General features: G+C 41.9%; 1 protein-coding gene across 6 annotated transcripts in view; it reads left to right on the forward strand.

Annotated features, from left to right (window-relative positions):
* LOC147419819 (uncharacterized) overlaps nucleotides 1–13,373 on the forward strand; it is an 88,110-nt gene that overhangs the window by 6,607 nt on the left and 68,130 nt on the right. The window contains exons 2-4 of one of the 6 annotated variants that reach the window (XM_086505705.1): nucleotides 8,811–9,057; nucleotides 9,294–9,378; nucleotides 10,579–10,909. Coding sequence is in view for 4 of the 6 variants with exons in the window: in XM_086505707.1 (XP_086361833.1) it covers nucleotides 8,782–8,842; nucleotides 8,969–9,057; nucleotides 9,294–9,378 (235 nt within the window). In the remaining 2 variants the exon portion in view is untranslated. Of the gene's footprint in view, nucleotides 1–8,781; nucleotides 9,058–9,293; nucleotides 9,379–10,578; nucleotides 10,910–13,373 lie in introns of those variants that run through there. The other 5 variants (XM_086505707.1, XM_086505702.1, XM_086505703.1 and 2 more) reach the window with 5 other exon arrangements.

A 13,373-nucleotide genomic window follows, 5' to 3' on the forward strand; every position in this document is an offset into this window, starting at 1 on the left:
CAAGGAAGGTTTTTCAAATGCCAATCCACTTCCTGAAAGGGAAGTTGACTCATCTCATTCCGGTCCGCAGAAAAAATTTCGACTCGTAGTTGACTCACCTTGACAACAAGGTCTGTATCTTCATATGTTATCCATGTACGTGAAAGTGTACATACTGCTCATGCTGAACTACATCTTTTGTGAACTCGGAAGATTTCTCTCTCTTCTGAAGTTCCTTAGAGCGAAAACACTCAATGTGATGATCCCTCGACTCTATCTGAGAGCAAATCCGCTCATCAAGTAAATTGGGATTTCAAATCTAAAATTCCGCGAGCACATGCCGTAGCCGGCTCCTGCTCCTCTTATAAAGAGAGTGTTCATTCACTTGTGCAAAAAGCACTACCATATCTTCCCTTAACAGGTAGGGGTGTGGCGTAGGGAGTACTCAAGCTTAGTTAAAGCTCGAAGTGGTCCCTTCATAATGTCGGTGAGGGAATTACTGGATACGAGACCAATTATTGACGTTCTAGATGGTTGATCAAACTAGTTCATCTCATAGAACAATGTTCCAACTTGATTCTACTCTCATAATCACTCGAAAGTGATCGTCCTGGTTAGACATATGCATACCTTGTGCGAAAAAGAAAACGCACTTTATGATTTCCTCGAAGATGTAACTTTGATCAAAGACTACCCTTTCACTTAAAGCTTGAGGGTCTTCGGTTCAAAATCTCAGGAGTTAGTTTGAATTGCCTTACTCCAAAACTTTCTCCAGATAGAAATGCATCCTTCCAGGAGAGGTAACAATTTTTTTTTGTTTTTGTGTTCAATGGTTCATGTCTCACTATGGGGATTTGATTCTTGGTACGCTAAAGTGTACGCTTTCAGCTTGCATGGTTGACTCCACCATCCTTGCAAAGTATCTGTATGCATCTACGAAGTTCGGGGAAAAGTCCTTCGTTGAATTTCTTTCTCAGAGACTCAAGAATGGAGCCACCGTTGAGAGAGTAAACCAATACTTGTTCACGTAATCCGTAACTCGCTCGTGCTTTTATTGGGCTAGATGCCTTCCTCAAAGCGTAGAGGAAAAACTTTATCGGAAAATTCAGCCTTGAATCGAATCCAAGTCTTGTTTTGAATTCCTTGCAAAGCTTTGGTATACAACCAAGTACTTGCAATCCGTCAGAGGTACATACCTCATCTTCGACTCTTCAGAGAAATTGCCGTTTGCAAAGGCAACTTGGAACTGTCGAATGAAAGCGGTAGTTGTCGGGACATCTCCCCTTCTGTCAAAAGTATCAAACTTGACTGGAGTGTTCTCAGGTCTAGCGACCTCCTTATGTCCTGCCTGAAATGTCGGGATTTTTTGGCTATGGTTTTGGACTGGATGTTCATGGATATTTTGAAAGAGGAGTGAGGTGAAATAGTGGATGATAAGGAAAATTCTTTCAAAGTTCTCTGAATTTCAAGAAGTGAATTTGGCTCACTTCTAGGTTTTGAAGGATCTCGGTATTCCGCTCCTCGGATTCTCTAGGTTCTTGAGCATCATGCTCTTGTTGCCGTCTTAGAGAATCTCAAGTCTTGTCGACTTCCTGCAGAGAGAAAAATTTTCTCAACTTTGCGAGGTTTTGGACTGGATGTTCATGGATATTTTGAAAGAGGAGTGAGGTGAAATAGTGGATGATAAGGAAAATTCTTTCAAAGTTCTCTAATTTTCAAGAAGTAAATTTGGCTCACTTCTAGGTTTTGAAAGATCTTGAATTTTCCGCTCCTCGGATTCTCTAGGTTCTTGAGCATCATGCTCTTGTCGCCGTCTTAGAGAATCTCAAGTCTTGTCGACTTCCTGCAGAGAGAAAAATTTTCTCAACTTTGCGAGCTTTTCCTATAGGACTTAGGATTCCGCGTGCTTACTTTTCTCTTGGCTTGTCATGGCTTCTTCCTGTATCTTCCCAGAGGAGTCGTCCTTTACGGAGAAAGAGAGGAGACCATGCTCTAACACCACTGTCACAAAACGGGAGCGCATAACATTATAAAATATGTTCGGATTGTCACGAGGACGTGGCAACTGCTAACCTTAGTTGTTGGTTTCTTTCCGATGATTTTTATTTATTTTTGGGACCCTCTTTTTGAAGTCACAAATGGTCGGGCATTGTGTGGCCAGTGTGAAACGGCCGATGGCCGAGAGTTACAAAGGCCTTGTTGCCACAAGATGGTTGGGCGAATCGGCACTGGAATCCGAGTAGTAAAAGGGTGTCTAGGCTCTGTTCAAAGTCATTTAGGCTCCCTCGCTACACTTATAAGTTGGTGGGTACTAGGAAATTAACTCAAACGAGGCAAATTGAACACCTGGTGGCTCCAGATGATTTTGCCAAGTCTGCATGAAGAGGGGGCGCCCAAAATGAGAGGAGGCTGATTTGACTCGCTAAGTGACTACAAAGTGTGGGTGAGTAGTGGGTGCAGGTTTCACAGCTTTAATGCAAAGCTTGCCTTCTCCCTTGTCTTATGTAGTGTGATGATTCCGCTCTCGTGCATCTCTCTCCCCCTTCAAATATAGAAACGTGATATCCCGCTCGAGGGTTTTTCATTTGTATGTACAGTTGTGTGGGTTCATGCGCGATTGCCGAGGCAAGAACCTCTTGTACAGGCACTGGATTAGCTAGTTGCTAATCCCCTGCGGGTATAGGTGAATTCTGAGAGATTTCACCCGAGAAATCTTGTCCGATTCAAAGGCAAGTAGCCCTATAGGTGGGGAGCTCGAGGGCTTGCTACGGATGTGACCGGCATGCAAAACGGAGCCCAAAATGCAAAAATACAGCCTGCTGTGGATTTTTGCAGGTTTAGGGTTTTGACCCTAATTGATCCCTAGTACCCCTAGGACAATCGGGAAGCGTTGGGATTAGTATACAGGTGTTCTGGTGCATTTTTGGGGCAGAAAACAGAAAATTCAGCATGCTGCAGATTCTCGCCAGGTTTGGAAAAGTGTCCGTATGCGCCGGGCAAGTCACCTTTGACATGGGGATTTTGTCTGTGAAGCCTCCTAATGTGGTTATGTCGCCAAAATCGGGCTAGAATAGGTCTTTTTCTTCCTGGATTATGCGGGACAGCTCGTAGGAAATCGCAGGTTTTATTCCCTTTTTGATAAGAATAAAGAATACCGGTAGGGGCGCCAATCTTTGGGGCCAACAGGGTGTCAACGTCTGCTTGGAGCGCTCTAGCTTCCAGGCCGTGGTCATTTGAAGTGTTAATTCCAGCCACATGTTTAATTGTGAAGTTTCTCTGGGTCCTAAAGTTCAAGTAAAGTTTTGGGTGAAAGCCAAAGTCTACCGCCCTATGGTCCTGTCACACGGATAAATAGAATTTATCACTTAATAGTGAAGCCAGAGGATATAGAGAGAAATAGAGAGAGCGAGGGAGATGGAGAGTGAGAAGATTGACACAGCACTAGGCACCAGAAGATGAGCTGGTCCCCTCGGCAAAAATATCTTTATCACTGGGAAGAAGTCTATACAAGCACTTGAACCAAACGTATTACCATGCTCGTTCTAGAATAAGACTCGATGGAAGCCTCAACTTCCTATTCCTAGGGCAAGACCCTATCCCAAGGAACTTCCGTTCCTTAATCCGAATCTTCAAGAACCAAGGTTCTCGCCATTGGGTCTCACCTTCCAGACTCAAGGCATGGTATCCCTGCAACTCTTTTCCGACTCTGTTCCTAGAGTCCCCTTCTTGCAGAGTGATCAGGATTTGTATCTGAGACCCTCGATAGAAATGTGATTGATCAGTGGCTGATGTCTTTGTAGAAGTGCTCAATTGGTGCAGTCTGGTGCATGAGTACGTAGAGTCAGTGTCTACTGAAGATAGTTTCTGTCCTTTGGCTGTTTTCACAGGTGTAATCGAGGGCGATTACAATTCTTTCAAGTCACAAAGTGACTACGTGGCATGCCCAAATGGAAGAGAAATGGCCGAGTGGACAAGAGAGACTCGGCCTGCCAACTTAAAGAACTTTTGAGCACCGTCTGTGGGGCTTAAAACCCTAAATATCAAAAGCTTGACCTCTCGAAGTGATTTTAGTAAATTGTGTTGTCATGTTGACGAGGCAGGCTGTACGGAATTGCTGATGTGGCAAACTGTATGGATTTTCGTAAATTGCACTGTTGGTGCTGATGTGGCAGGCTGTACGGATTTCCGCGTTGTGCGTTGCTGGCCGTTGAGCACTTTTACGAGATGCTTTTGAGAGGAGTCTGCTTTTGGGCAACCCTTGTACTGTTTATAAGAGCCCTTGGGGCCTCGCTCTGCAGAGCATCTGGATCAAGAGTCTGAAAGCAGAGGACCCTCGGGAGTTGTATTATTGCGAGCATAATAATAAAGAAATACCGAAAGGAGAGCGAGTCTTTGGGGCCAGTGCTTCTGGGCGTGGAACTCCGCCATGCTCTCTCTCTCTCTCTCTCTTCTCTCTCAAGAGGACACTTGAGATGCAAACAACACATTTGATGCAACTTGAAGAGGAAGTCAAGGAATGTAAACGCTCTCTTGTGGACTTGAATGCTTTGAAGGAGCGGATGAGCAAAGTAGAGCATGACCATGTATTGAAAGAGGAGAAATTTGACACTATGAGCCGGGATGTATGCGACATGAAAAATGTATGCACAAACAAGTCTTGGGCTGATGTATGTGGTAGCAATGTGGTTTCTAATTTCTCACTCATGCAAGCTATGGTTCAAACAAAGAATGTTGAGAATGTGGATGTGGAGGAGTTGAAGGAACGGGAGCGACGTTCCAAGAACATTGTTATTCGTGGAATTCCCGAAGAGAAGTTAGAGACACCTCCTTCTCTTGCCATTGTTATTGAAGATTTCTTCAAAACCCACTTTGGCATGTCCGGAGTTATGGTCTATGGAGCACATCAAGTGGGGAAGCAAGGATCTCCTCGCTCGGGAGAACGGCCAATTGTATGCACCATGCCGGATGAGACCAAGCGAAAGATTATCCTTGATAATAGTTGGATCTATTTGAGGGATACAAAATGTTTTGTATGTGAAGATCGCACTATTAAGAAACAAAATATGCGTCGCAAGGCATATAAGGAAAAGAATAATAAAAACAAGGAGGTCTCTCATGAAGAAAATGTGCCCAAGGAGGAGGCAAGTCTCTCAAGGAAATAGGGATGCGTGACCTATGAAACCGAGTTACAATTGAAAATATGCTTTTGGAATTGTAATGGATACCCATGGAATGCGGGGGTTGGCATTGATGAACTAACAAGCAAAGCCGATGTTGTACTTCTTGTTGAAACTTGGGAGCATGATACACAAAGGATTAACGGCTTGGAGGATTACAATGTACATTCATTGATGTGGTCAAAGAATCTCAAGCAACGAAGAGGACAAGGAGGGTTAGCATGTATGGTTAAGAAAGGATTGGAAGATTTTGTATCAATTGTGAAAGATGACAAGTACAAACGTTATGTATGGCTGAAAATTATGACACCAAAAAGAGCACCCATTTTTGTAGCCGGTCGCTACATTCCTCATCATGATTCTCCCTTTTATGTTTGCATGGATAGAGATCAACCATTTTCTGATTTGGAAGAGGACATTGCTTATTTCAAAGGTGAAGGTGATGTTATTGTATTTGGGGATATGAATGCTTGCACAAAAACATTGCAACATGATACTCAACAATTTGATATGCCATACCTTTCAAGGGAGTTGGAGAAGTTCACTTGTATGATCGTACTTCAATGGATGAGAAAGAGCCGGATCACTATGGAAAGTTACTTTTATACATGTGTAATAGCACGGGTATGCTCATTGCCAATGGTGTATCTTTGTGGAGTGGAACCAATGGATTTACATGTAGGAGACATAATGGGGATAGTGTGATTGACTATATGTTACTCTTTGAAGTCATCATGTATCGCATAAAGAGTTTTATGTTTGGTCAATGGACCCCGGAATCCGACCATCGCACCTTATGTATTGACCTTTCATGTGGAGAAGCAACTAAGCATGATAATCTCAGCCAAAGGAAAGAGAAGTTATCACTATGTATGGATTTCAAACGGGCACCAATGTACATTGAAATGGTTGAGAAAAAATTATGGATGACAAAGCTTCAATGTGATGCACCATTGGAAACTAAATGGGAAGCTTTCAAGAAAGCTATTTGTTCTTGTGCGGAAGAATGCTTTGCCATAAAGCATCTCCATGGTATCAACAAAGATAGATCACGCAAAAGGTGGTTTGATAAAGAATGTGAAGATGCTCGAAAGTCCTTGATAAAGCTTGATGCAACTATGGACAAAGACAACTATCAAAGTCATTTGCATTCATACAAAGCATTGATTCAAAAGAAGAGAAGAAGATGGGAAGTAAAGCAACAAGAATTTCAAGTCCAAGAAAAGGCACATGCATGTGGAAGATTTTGGAGAAACTTGAGAGGCAAGCGGGTTGAGAATTTTGGTAACTTGAGTCTAGTGGATATGTACACACATTGTAGGTAATTATATGAGCAAGTAAATACTGAAAAAATGCCATTTTATGGTTCACTCCCATGTATGCCGTCTTTTTTTACTATTGAGGATGTATGCGGTGGGCTTGAAAAGTTGGCCACTCGCAAAGCGGGAGATCTTCAAGGTATCAAGCCGGAGATGATCAAAATTCAAATGGACGGGAGATTTTACCCATGAGTGGATGTGTGATATGTTCAACCTTGCACTTCAACATGGTATGCCTTATGATTGGAGTACTAATTGGGTTAAGCCTTTGCATAAAGGAGGGGATGTAAAGAATGTAAGCAACTACCGGACTATAATGATTGGGTCTCTTATGGCAAAGTTGTTTAGGTACATAATGGAGATGAAATTGAGTGATTGGGCTGAAGAGAATGACAAGCGTGCAAAGGGACAAGCGGGTTTTCGTCGATGCCATAGCACCATTGATCATCTTGTCACTCTTCGTGTTCTCATGAAGGAAAGTCGGTTGAAAGGCAAGCGATTGTATTGTTGTTTTGTGGACTTTAAGAAAGCCTTTGATATGATTCCACGTAACAATTTGTGGAGAAGGATGAAAGAACTCCAAGTGCCAAGTGAGTTTATGCTTGCGGTTTTTCGAATCTATGAGAAGGTGATTTGTCAATTGCGCATGGGAAGAGAAATTTCAGAAATTTTTGTAAGCACTATTGGGGTTAAACAAGGATGTCCATTGTCACCAACTCTCTTTGGTCTATGCATCGATCAATTGGAACAAATGGTACTTGACTTTATGCAAGAAGAAGGCATTGAAGAGGTCACTATTTGCAATGCGGTAATCATGCTTTTGTTGTATGCGGATGATGTAGTGCTTCAAGCACACACTTTAGAAGATGCACAAAAGCTTATGGTTGTCCTTGAGAACTTTTGCTTGCATAGTGGGCTGATTGTAAATGAATCCAAAACAAAGGTTATGCTTGTGAAAACCAACCATAAGGAGAAGCCATGCATTGTGTACAACAACGAGACACTTGAAGTTGTTGAGAGCTTTAAGTACCTTGGCCTTGAGGTTCCATCCAATCACAAGTGGCATGAATGTGCTATGCGTCGTTTGGAAGCGGGAAAGAGAGCATATTATGCATTTGAGAACATGTGTAATGCGGGAAACATCAAGTGTTGGGTTCTCAAGAAGTATCTTTTTGATGCATTGGTGACACCGGTTCTTCTTTATGGAGTTGAAGTGTGGAGCGAGAGCATCTCAAAGTCTACTTGGAAAGAGTTTGAGAATGTCCAAAAGCGTTTTCTTACAAACTTTCTCCAAGTTAAGACACAAACACCATATATGCTCCTACTTCTTGACTCGGGATCTCTTCCAATTGAGGTTATGGGCATGGAAAGGGTTGTGGAGTACATGATAAAGATGCGTCAAAACCCCTCACATCGACTTCCTACAATTGCATGGGAAGCAAGTAAAAAAGTTCAAAAGATGCATAAAAGCAAGATCTTGAGCACGGGATGGATGCAAGACATAAAGAAGTGGTTTGGGAGATGGGATGCATTACACTTGCTACATGATGCTTCAATTGACTCTCAAGTGAATGAAGCTTTTCTACAACGCCAATGTATTACGGCTTGGGAGAAATCTGGTGGGTCACGCTTCATACATTACACCACCTATATTGCCCCCAACTACAAAACCATGTTCTTCGCTGAGAGAGGAAACCGTACTCACACTTACATGCTTGAGCCTATTCCCTTGTCCGCGATACGCACTATCGCAGCAATTCGGCTTAGCTCCCATTTCCTTCGATGCGAGATAGGGCGTTGGGGCAATGGAGAAGAGTCAAATCGATTGTGCACATTATGCTCACTGCAAGTTCGAGAGTCTGAGTACCACACACTACTAGAGTGTTCAGCTTTTGATCACATCCGAACTTGCTTCTCTCACATTTTCAGCCATAACTTAGACCTACACACTTTCCTCTCCCAGCCAAAGTGTGGGCTCTCCATTGTGACTCTCATCACTACAATTTTGGAGCTTCGAGAGTCACTCATCAGCCATACACATACTACATCACATATAACTTTGGTCCCATAGGTCATATTTGACCTCCGAGGACGATAATAATAAAATATATCTATATCTATATCTATATCTCTCTCGTAAAGTTCAGTGATATTGCAGTTTTTGTTCGTGTGTTGCTCTTGATTTCTCGCTAGGAGTGTCCAAGCCTGTAACACAGGTAAGATGGACTTATAATTATAATGAAAGAGGTCAAGATTTCAATGTTTTGTATTTTTTATTGTGAGATAAAATTAGGCAATCTGTGGCCATGCTGAGTTTTCTTTGTACTGAAAACAGCTTCCTTGCAGATTCCAAGGGGGCTTTGACGGGTATAACATTACTAGCTCCAGCTTTGTGAAAGTTTAGTTTCAAGGACCTGTCGACTTGTTTGAAAGCGTCTTGCACATACCAGCCAAATCCGTTGAGAAAGTTACCTGTGTTACTTTGGTGAAGAGCAAGAGAAAGCTCAGAAAGGAGCTTTGCTAGAAACTCGGATGGTGCAGCCCAACTTGCGAAAGGACGAACGACATTTTGTAATTTAAGAGTATGCCCCTCAATGATGTCTTCTTTAAGTTAAGTCTACATTTCTCACGTCAATTGTGATCCCCATTTTTTGGGGGGTCCAAGGAATAAATGAAGTTATTGCCAACATTTATGAAAAGTTTGCAGCTTATGTTTCTTTGAGAAAAAACTGCATTGAAGAGGACTCAAAGGTTTTAGCTTTGTCTTGATTGGTAATCTATTTTTGTTGATAACTTAATGTTCCACATATGTCTGCAGATGAAGTGCTGCGTGTCAAACGAAAATGAAAATTGGATTTTGACGAACATCCAAAATTGCTCGAAGTGCATCTGGAAACGCATGGGTGAACTACTTTTCTCAGGGTCCTTTTTATTATATTACATGGTTCATTTTAATATCCTCAGTAAAACCTTACATTGATTTTTCGCCTTCTAAGAAGGCCTTAGTTTCCTTGTGCCAGCCAAAGATTGTCCAATCTTTCAATAATGTGTCCACTTTTCATCTTTTTGTTTCTCTTTGTCCCTACTTATCTTTACTTATTTGTGTCTTTCTTAAGTGCAGAATAGTTAATATGATATCATTTGTGTTTGTTTCCCCCACATTGGTATTTTCATTTTTAGAATACCATGATGAGATCTCATTTGTTTAAGTTCTCAACCTCTAGCAATCTTGATTTACCCAAAGTACTGTAGTAGATGACCATTTCATGTAAAATTTAGTAAAAGAGAGCTCTTTGTTATTCGTGTTGGCAATTCAAAGTTGTTCGAATGACCCAAAGTGCTATTATAGACGACCATTCCATGTTAAATCTAGTGAAAGAGAGGACTATGTTTATTTTTTTGGGGATTCAAGGAGATTTGTTTAGTCACAGATTGAAGTATGCAATAGTATATAGAGATTGTCCCAACTAACCCTCTCAAGGGTCCCCCATACATTACCACAGTTGTAGTTGCTTATGAGTGGCACTAAGAATGTGGACAACCACCGAACCTTGATGATCATGCAATGATGATGATACCTTCGACGTAGATCCAGCTAATGACGACTTGGCACCGACTCTCTGGTTTCTCTGAGACTCTTCTCTGCTCCTGAAGGCTTTCTTCAAATCATTCTGGGTGACACACCTCTTGGTGTTGCTCTTTGCCACCTGGGAGAGGCTAGATCCATTGCAGTCAAGTATGGGACGGTACATAAACTATGGCAGTGTAAACTGCGTATCATAAAAGGGAATGATTTTTTAATACATCAAGTTTTTTATAAAATATAAGTTTCCAGCAAGGGGTAGGAGGAAAAAGTTTAAGCATGTTCACAACATGCATCATAGTCATTGTGCTAAAGGCAAAAGCAGAACTTGAAATGCCTCGTATTTTTTTCAATGCTATGTTATGAAATGTCGTCTACTGGACTTTACCATTTAGTTTGAAAAGCTCTTCAGTGAAATTGGAAAACTCTATTGGAGTCAAATATTCAAAAACTGAAGCTACCTGGTTGAAAATGCAAATTTTCTTATTGTCTGGTTCTGACTTATTTTGGGCTACTTCAGGCTGCCTTTGGACTGGGCCACCCCAATATCAGTGTTCATCATCGAGAAAAGTTGTCAAAGTATTGATTGACCCCTGGGTCTTTGGCCTAGATCTGATAGGAAGGGATAAGTTGGCTAAACCCAAAGGGCAAGCAAAGGGGTGCTCAGGAGGCTGTCCTCAGTGATAGTTTCTACCAGCTGGTGCCAGGCCAGGTGGCCATTTCAGGTCTGCCCAAACTAGCAGAGATCGCTCTGTACTGGAGAGGGAAGGGCAACTGAGATCTCCTACCAAAACGCAATGAGGAGAGAGATGATGGTGCTGTAGCAGGTGTCTCTTCTACTCACTTGATCAGTAAGTGCCCCCCCTAGTGGTGCTTATATACTAACTTATTGGCAAGTCATCTAGTGTCCACCAATTATGTTGTTAACTTAACAATAATTAAAGCCCTTAAAAATGTGCCAAGTCAGATCTGGTGAGACGTACTCTTGCTCACAGACATCATGCTTCCCGATGCAAGCCGGTTCTTGGAAGCAAAGATGGGTAGATGTCAGCAGATTGGTGACATGGCATGGCTCCACCATACGGAAGAGATCAGAGTAAAGGAGAGGGGGAGTTCGCTGATGTGTGACGTGTACAGATTGATGATGATGAGGCCTGTACGAACTTGATGATGTGGTCATCATATGGATATGCTGACATGGCATACTATTTGTGAGATTGGGCATATGGGGAAGCATGAGAGAGAGAGAGAGAGAGAGAGAGAGAGAGAGAGAGAGAGATGTGAGCATTGAGAGGGGACTGACCAATCCCGCCATAACTACAAACCACCAAAAGGCAACAAATATAATTGTGTGATTAAGAGATACTAGCCCAAGCCTCCCATGTGCTCTACATATATAGGGTCAGAGGTGGAGGCAGGGAAAATCTCCCAACAACCCAACAAAAATAAATGGGGCCCCTTGTAACCAGATTGGGCACCGGACTAAAACCTAAATCACAAGAGATCCAGCATCGGTCGCTGGCGGATCTCATCAATCTCCTCCATGGTCAATAGTTTGACCGGGCGTCGTGCATGTCGGGCCAAAGTGATCCGAATCCTCTGATGCAGCCTCCGTCGATGCTGTGTGGTCCTCCACAGTCGTGGGCGTGTGGATCTCCCTAGCCTGGTTGCTCGGTCGATCAGTGTGCCTCTGGTGTGAGGCGATGAGCTCTCCTGTGGTAGTGGAGGTAACATTTCCCACCACCTTTTGAGGATACCTGTAAAACCATTTACTGCAGCTTCTACTGCAGTTTGTTGTCGCATTCGCCCAAATAGCATTTGCTGATAGATCCAATTATGCATGTATTCTAGAACAAGAATGATGTACTCTTGTTCTAAATATCAATGTTGTAAAAGGTAATGTCACCTACCGTTTTAATTCCTTGCACAAATTGGGGATGTTTAGAAGCTCGGGCTGCACTAGTAGAGGCTTCATCCATAGGTTCATCTTTTTCCATGTGTAATGGCACTAGAGGGATGTCGGCTTGTGAATCATCAATCTCTGACTCTTCCTGAGAAAAAGGATTATCAATTTCTATTGGAGGAGATGGAAGATTGTCAGGAATGATTTCTGCTTGAAGACCATTGTAAATTCTTTCATCATAGAAAGAATCGAACTGATCCCAATCACCATGGATAAATGCTGGACCATAATCCTTGATTCCAACTCTATGTTCTGCATTGGTTATATCCCATATTCGCTCGAGTTGGTCATGAGTCCATTGGTAGTCGATGGATTCTATGGTTACACCTTTGGGTTTTGTAGATGGAGGTTTACCTGCGTTATCAATTAGTTTGTTGCGATTTTTGTGGCAACAAGCTAGAGTGTAAAGATCTCTATCATCTTCGTCTGATAAGCCACTTCATGGCTGGTAATAAAGCTGCTCCGCAGCTTTCCAGTCTTCCCACGTCGGTTCAATGTCTGAAGAACTATCCTGTTCTTGATCAACAGTCATGACATTAAAGGACAAATTTTTGCCACAGTGACTAGAGCGATTATGCTTTGAGGGCTTATAAAATGAAAAGTAAGGTAACTCAAGGGAAGAGGGAACTATTAAATCTGTATGTACAGAGGAGGGAGAACTGTCAAGCATTTGTTGTAATTGAATTTGCATATGAGCAAGTTTATGAGTTGACTCAATGACTAACTTATGCAAGTCATTCAATTGCTTTTCAAGGAAATGCAACTTGACAGTATAGTAATTGCTTTGAAGCAATTCCGGGTGAGGTTTTACTTGATCAGGCATAGTTATATAAGGAGCTATAAAGATTTTTTCTGTGTCAGAGACAATAAAATCTTTTCCTTCGATCATGCAAAACTGTATGTTAAAAGCAAAGGAAGAAGAGTCTAATATTCCTATGAGTCGTAAGCAATGCCTGCAAAAGGTTTGATCTTTTTGCTCAAAGGTTTCCAAATGTTGGCAATCCTTTATGCGCATAGCTCTAGACTTTGTGGGGATTTTATGCACAATAGCATAAGAAATGGGCTTTTGTGAACTACTTACATAGTTAGAGGAATCTAGACTATCTATATTTAGAACTCTATTTATAAGTTCTGTTTGTACATAGCCAAGGTGAACAAAGTGATAACCCTTTTTTAGGGCTTCTGCTTTGTCATGTTGGAGAATCTCAGTAAGCTTAATAAAATGCATTAAGTTATCGGAGGGAATAGATGCTATTGACCTATTATCTAGATAGACAGTGGAGGCTCTAAGTTTAAATAAATTTTTATGTTTATATACTTGATCGTGTTTAAGTTCTGGGATTTTCCATTGA

This window comes from Adiantum capillus-veneris, chromosome 29 (assembly GCF_014529385.1).
Source record: "Adiantum capillus-veneris isolate H3 chromosome 29, ASM1452938v2, whole genome shotgun sequence".
NCBI lineage: Eukaryota > Viridiplantae > Streptophyta > Polypodiopsida > Polypodiales > Pteridaceae > Adiantum > Adiantum capillus-veneris.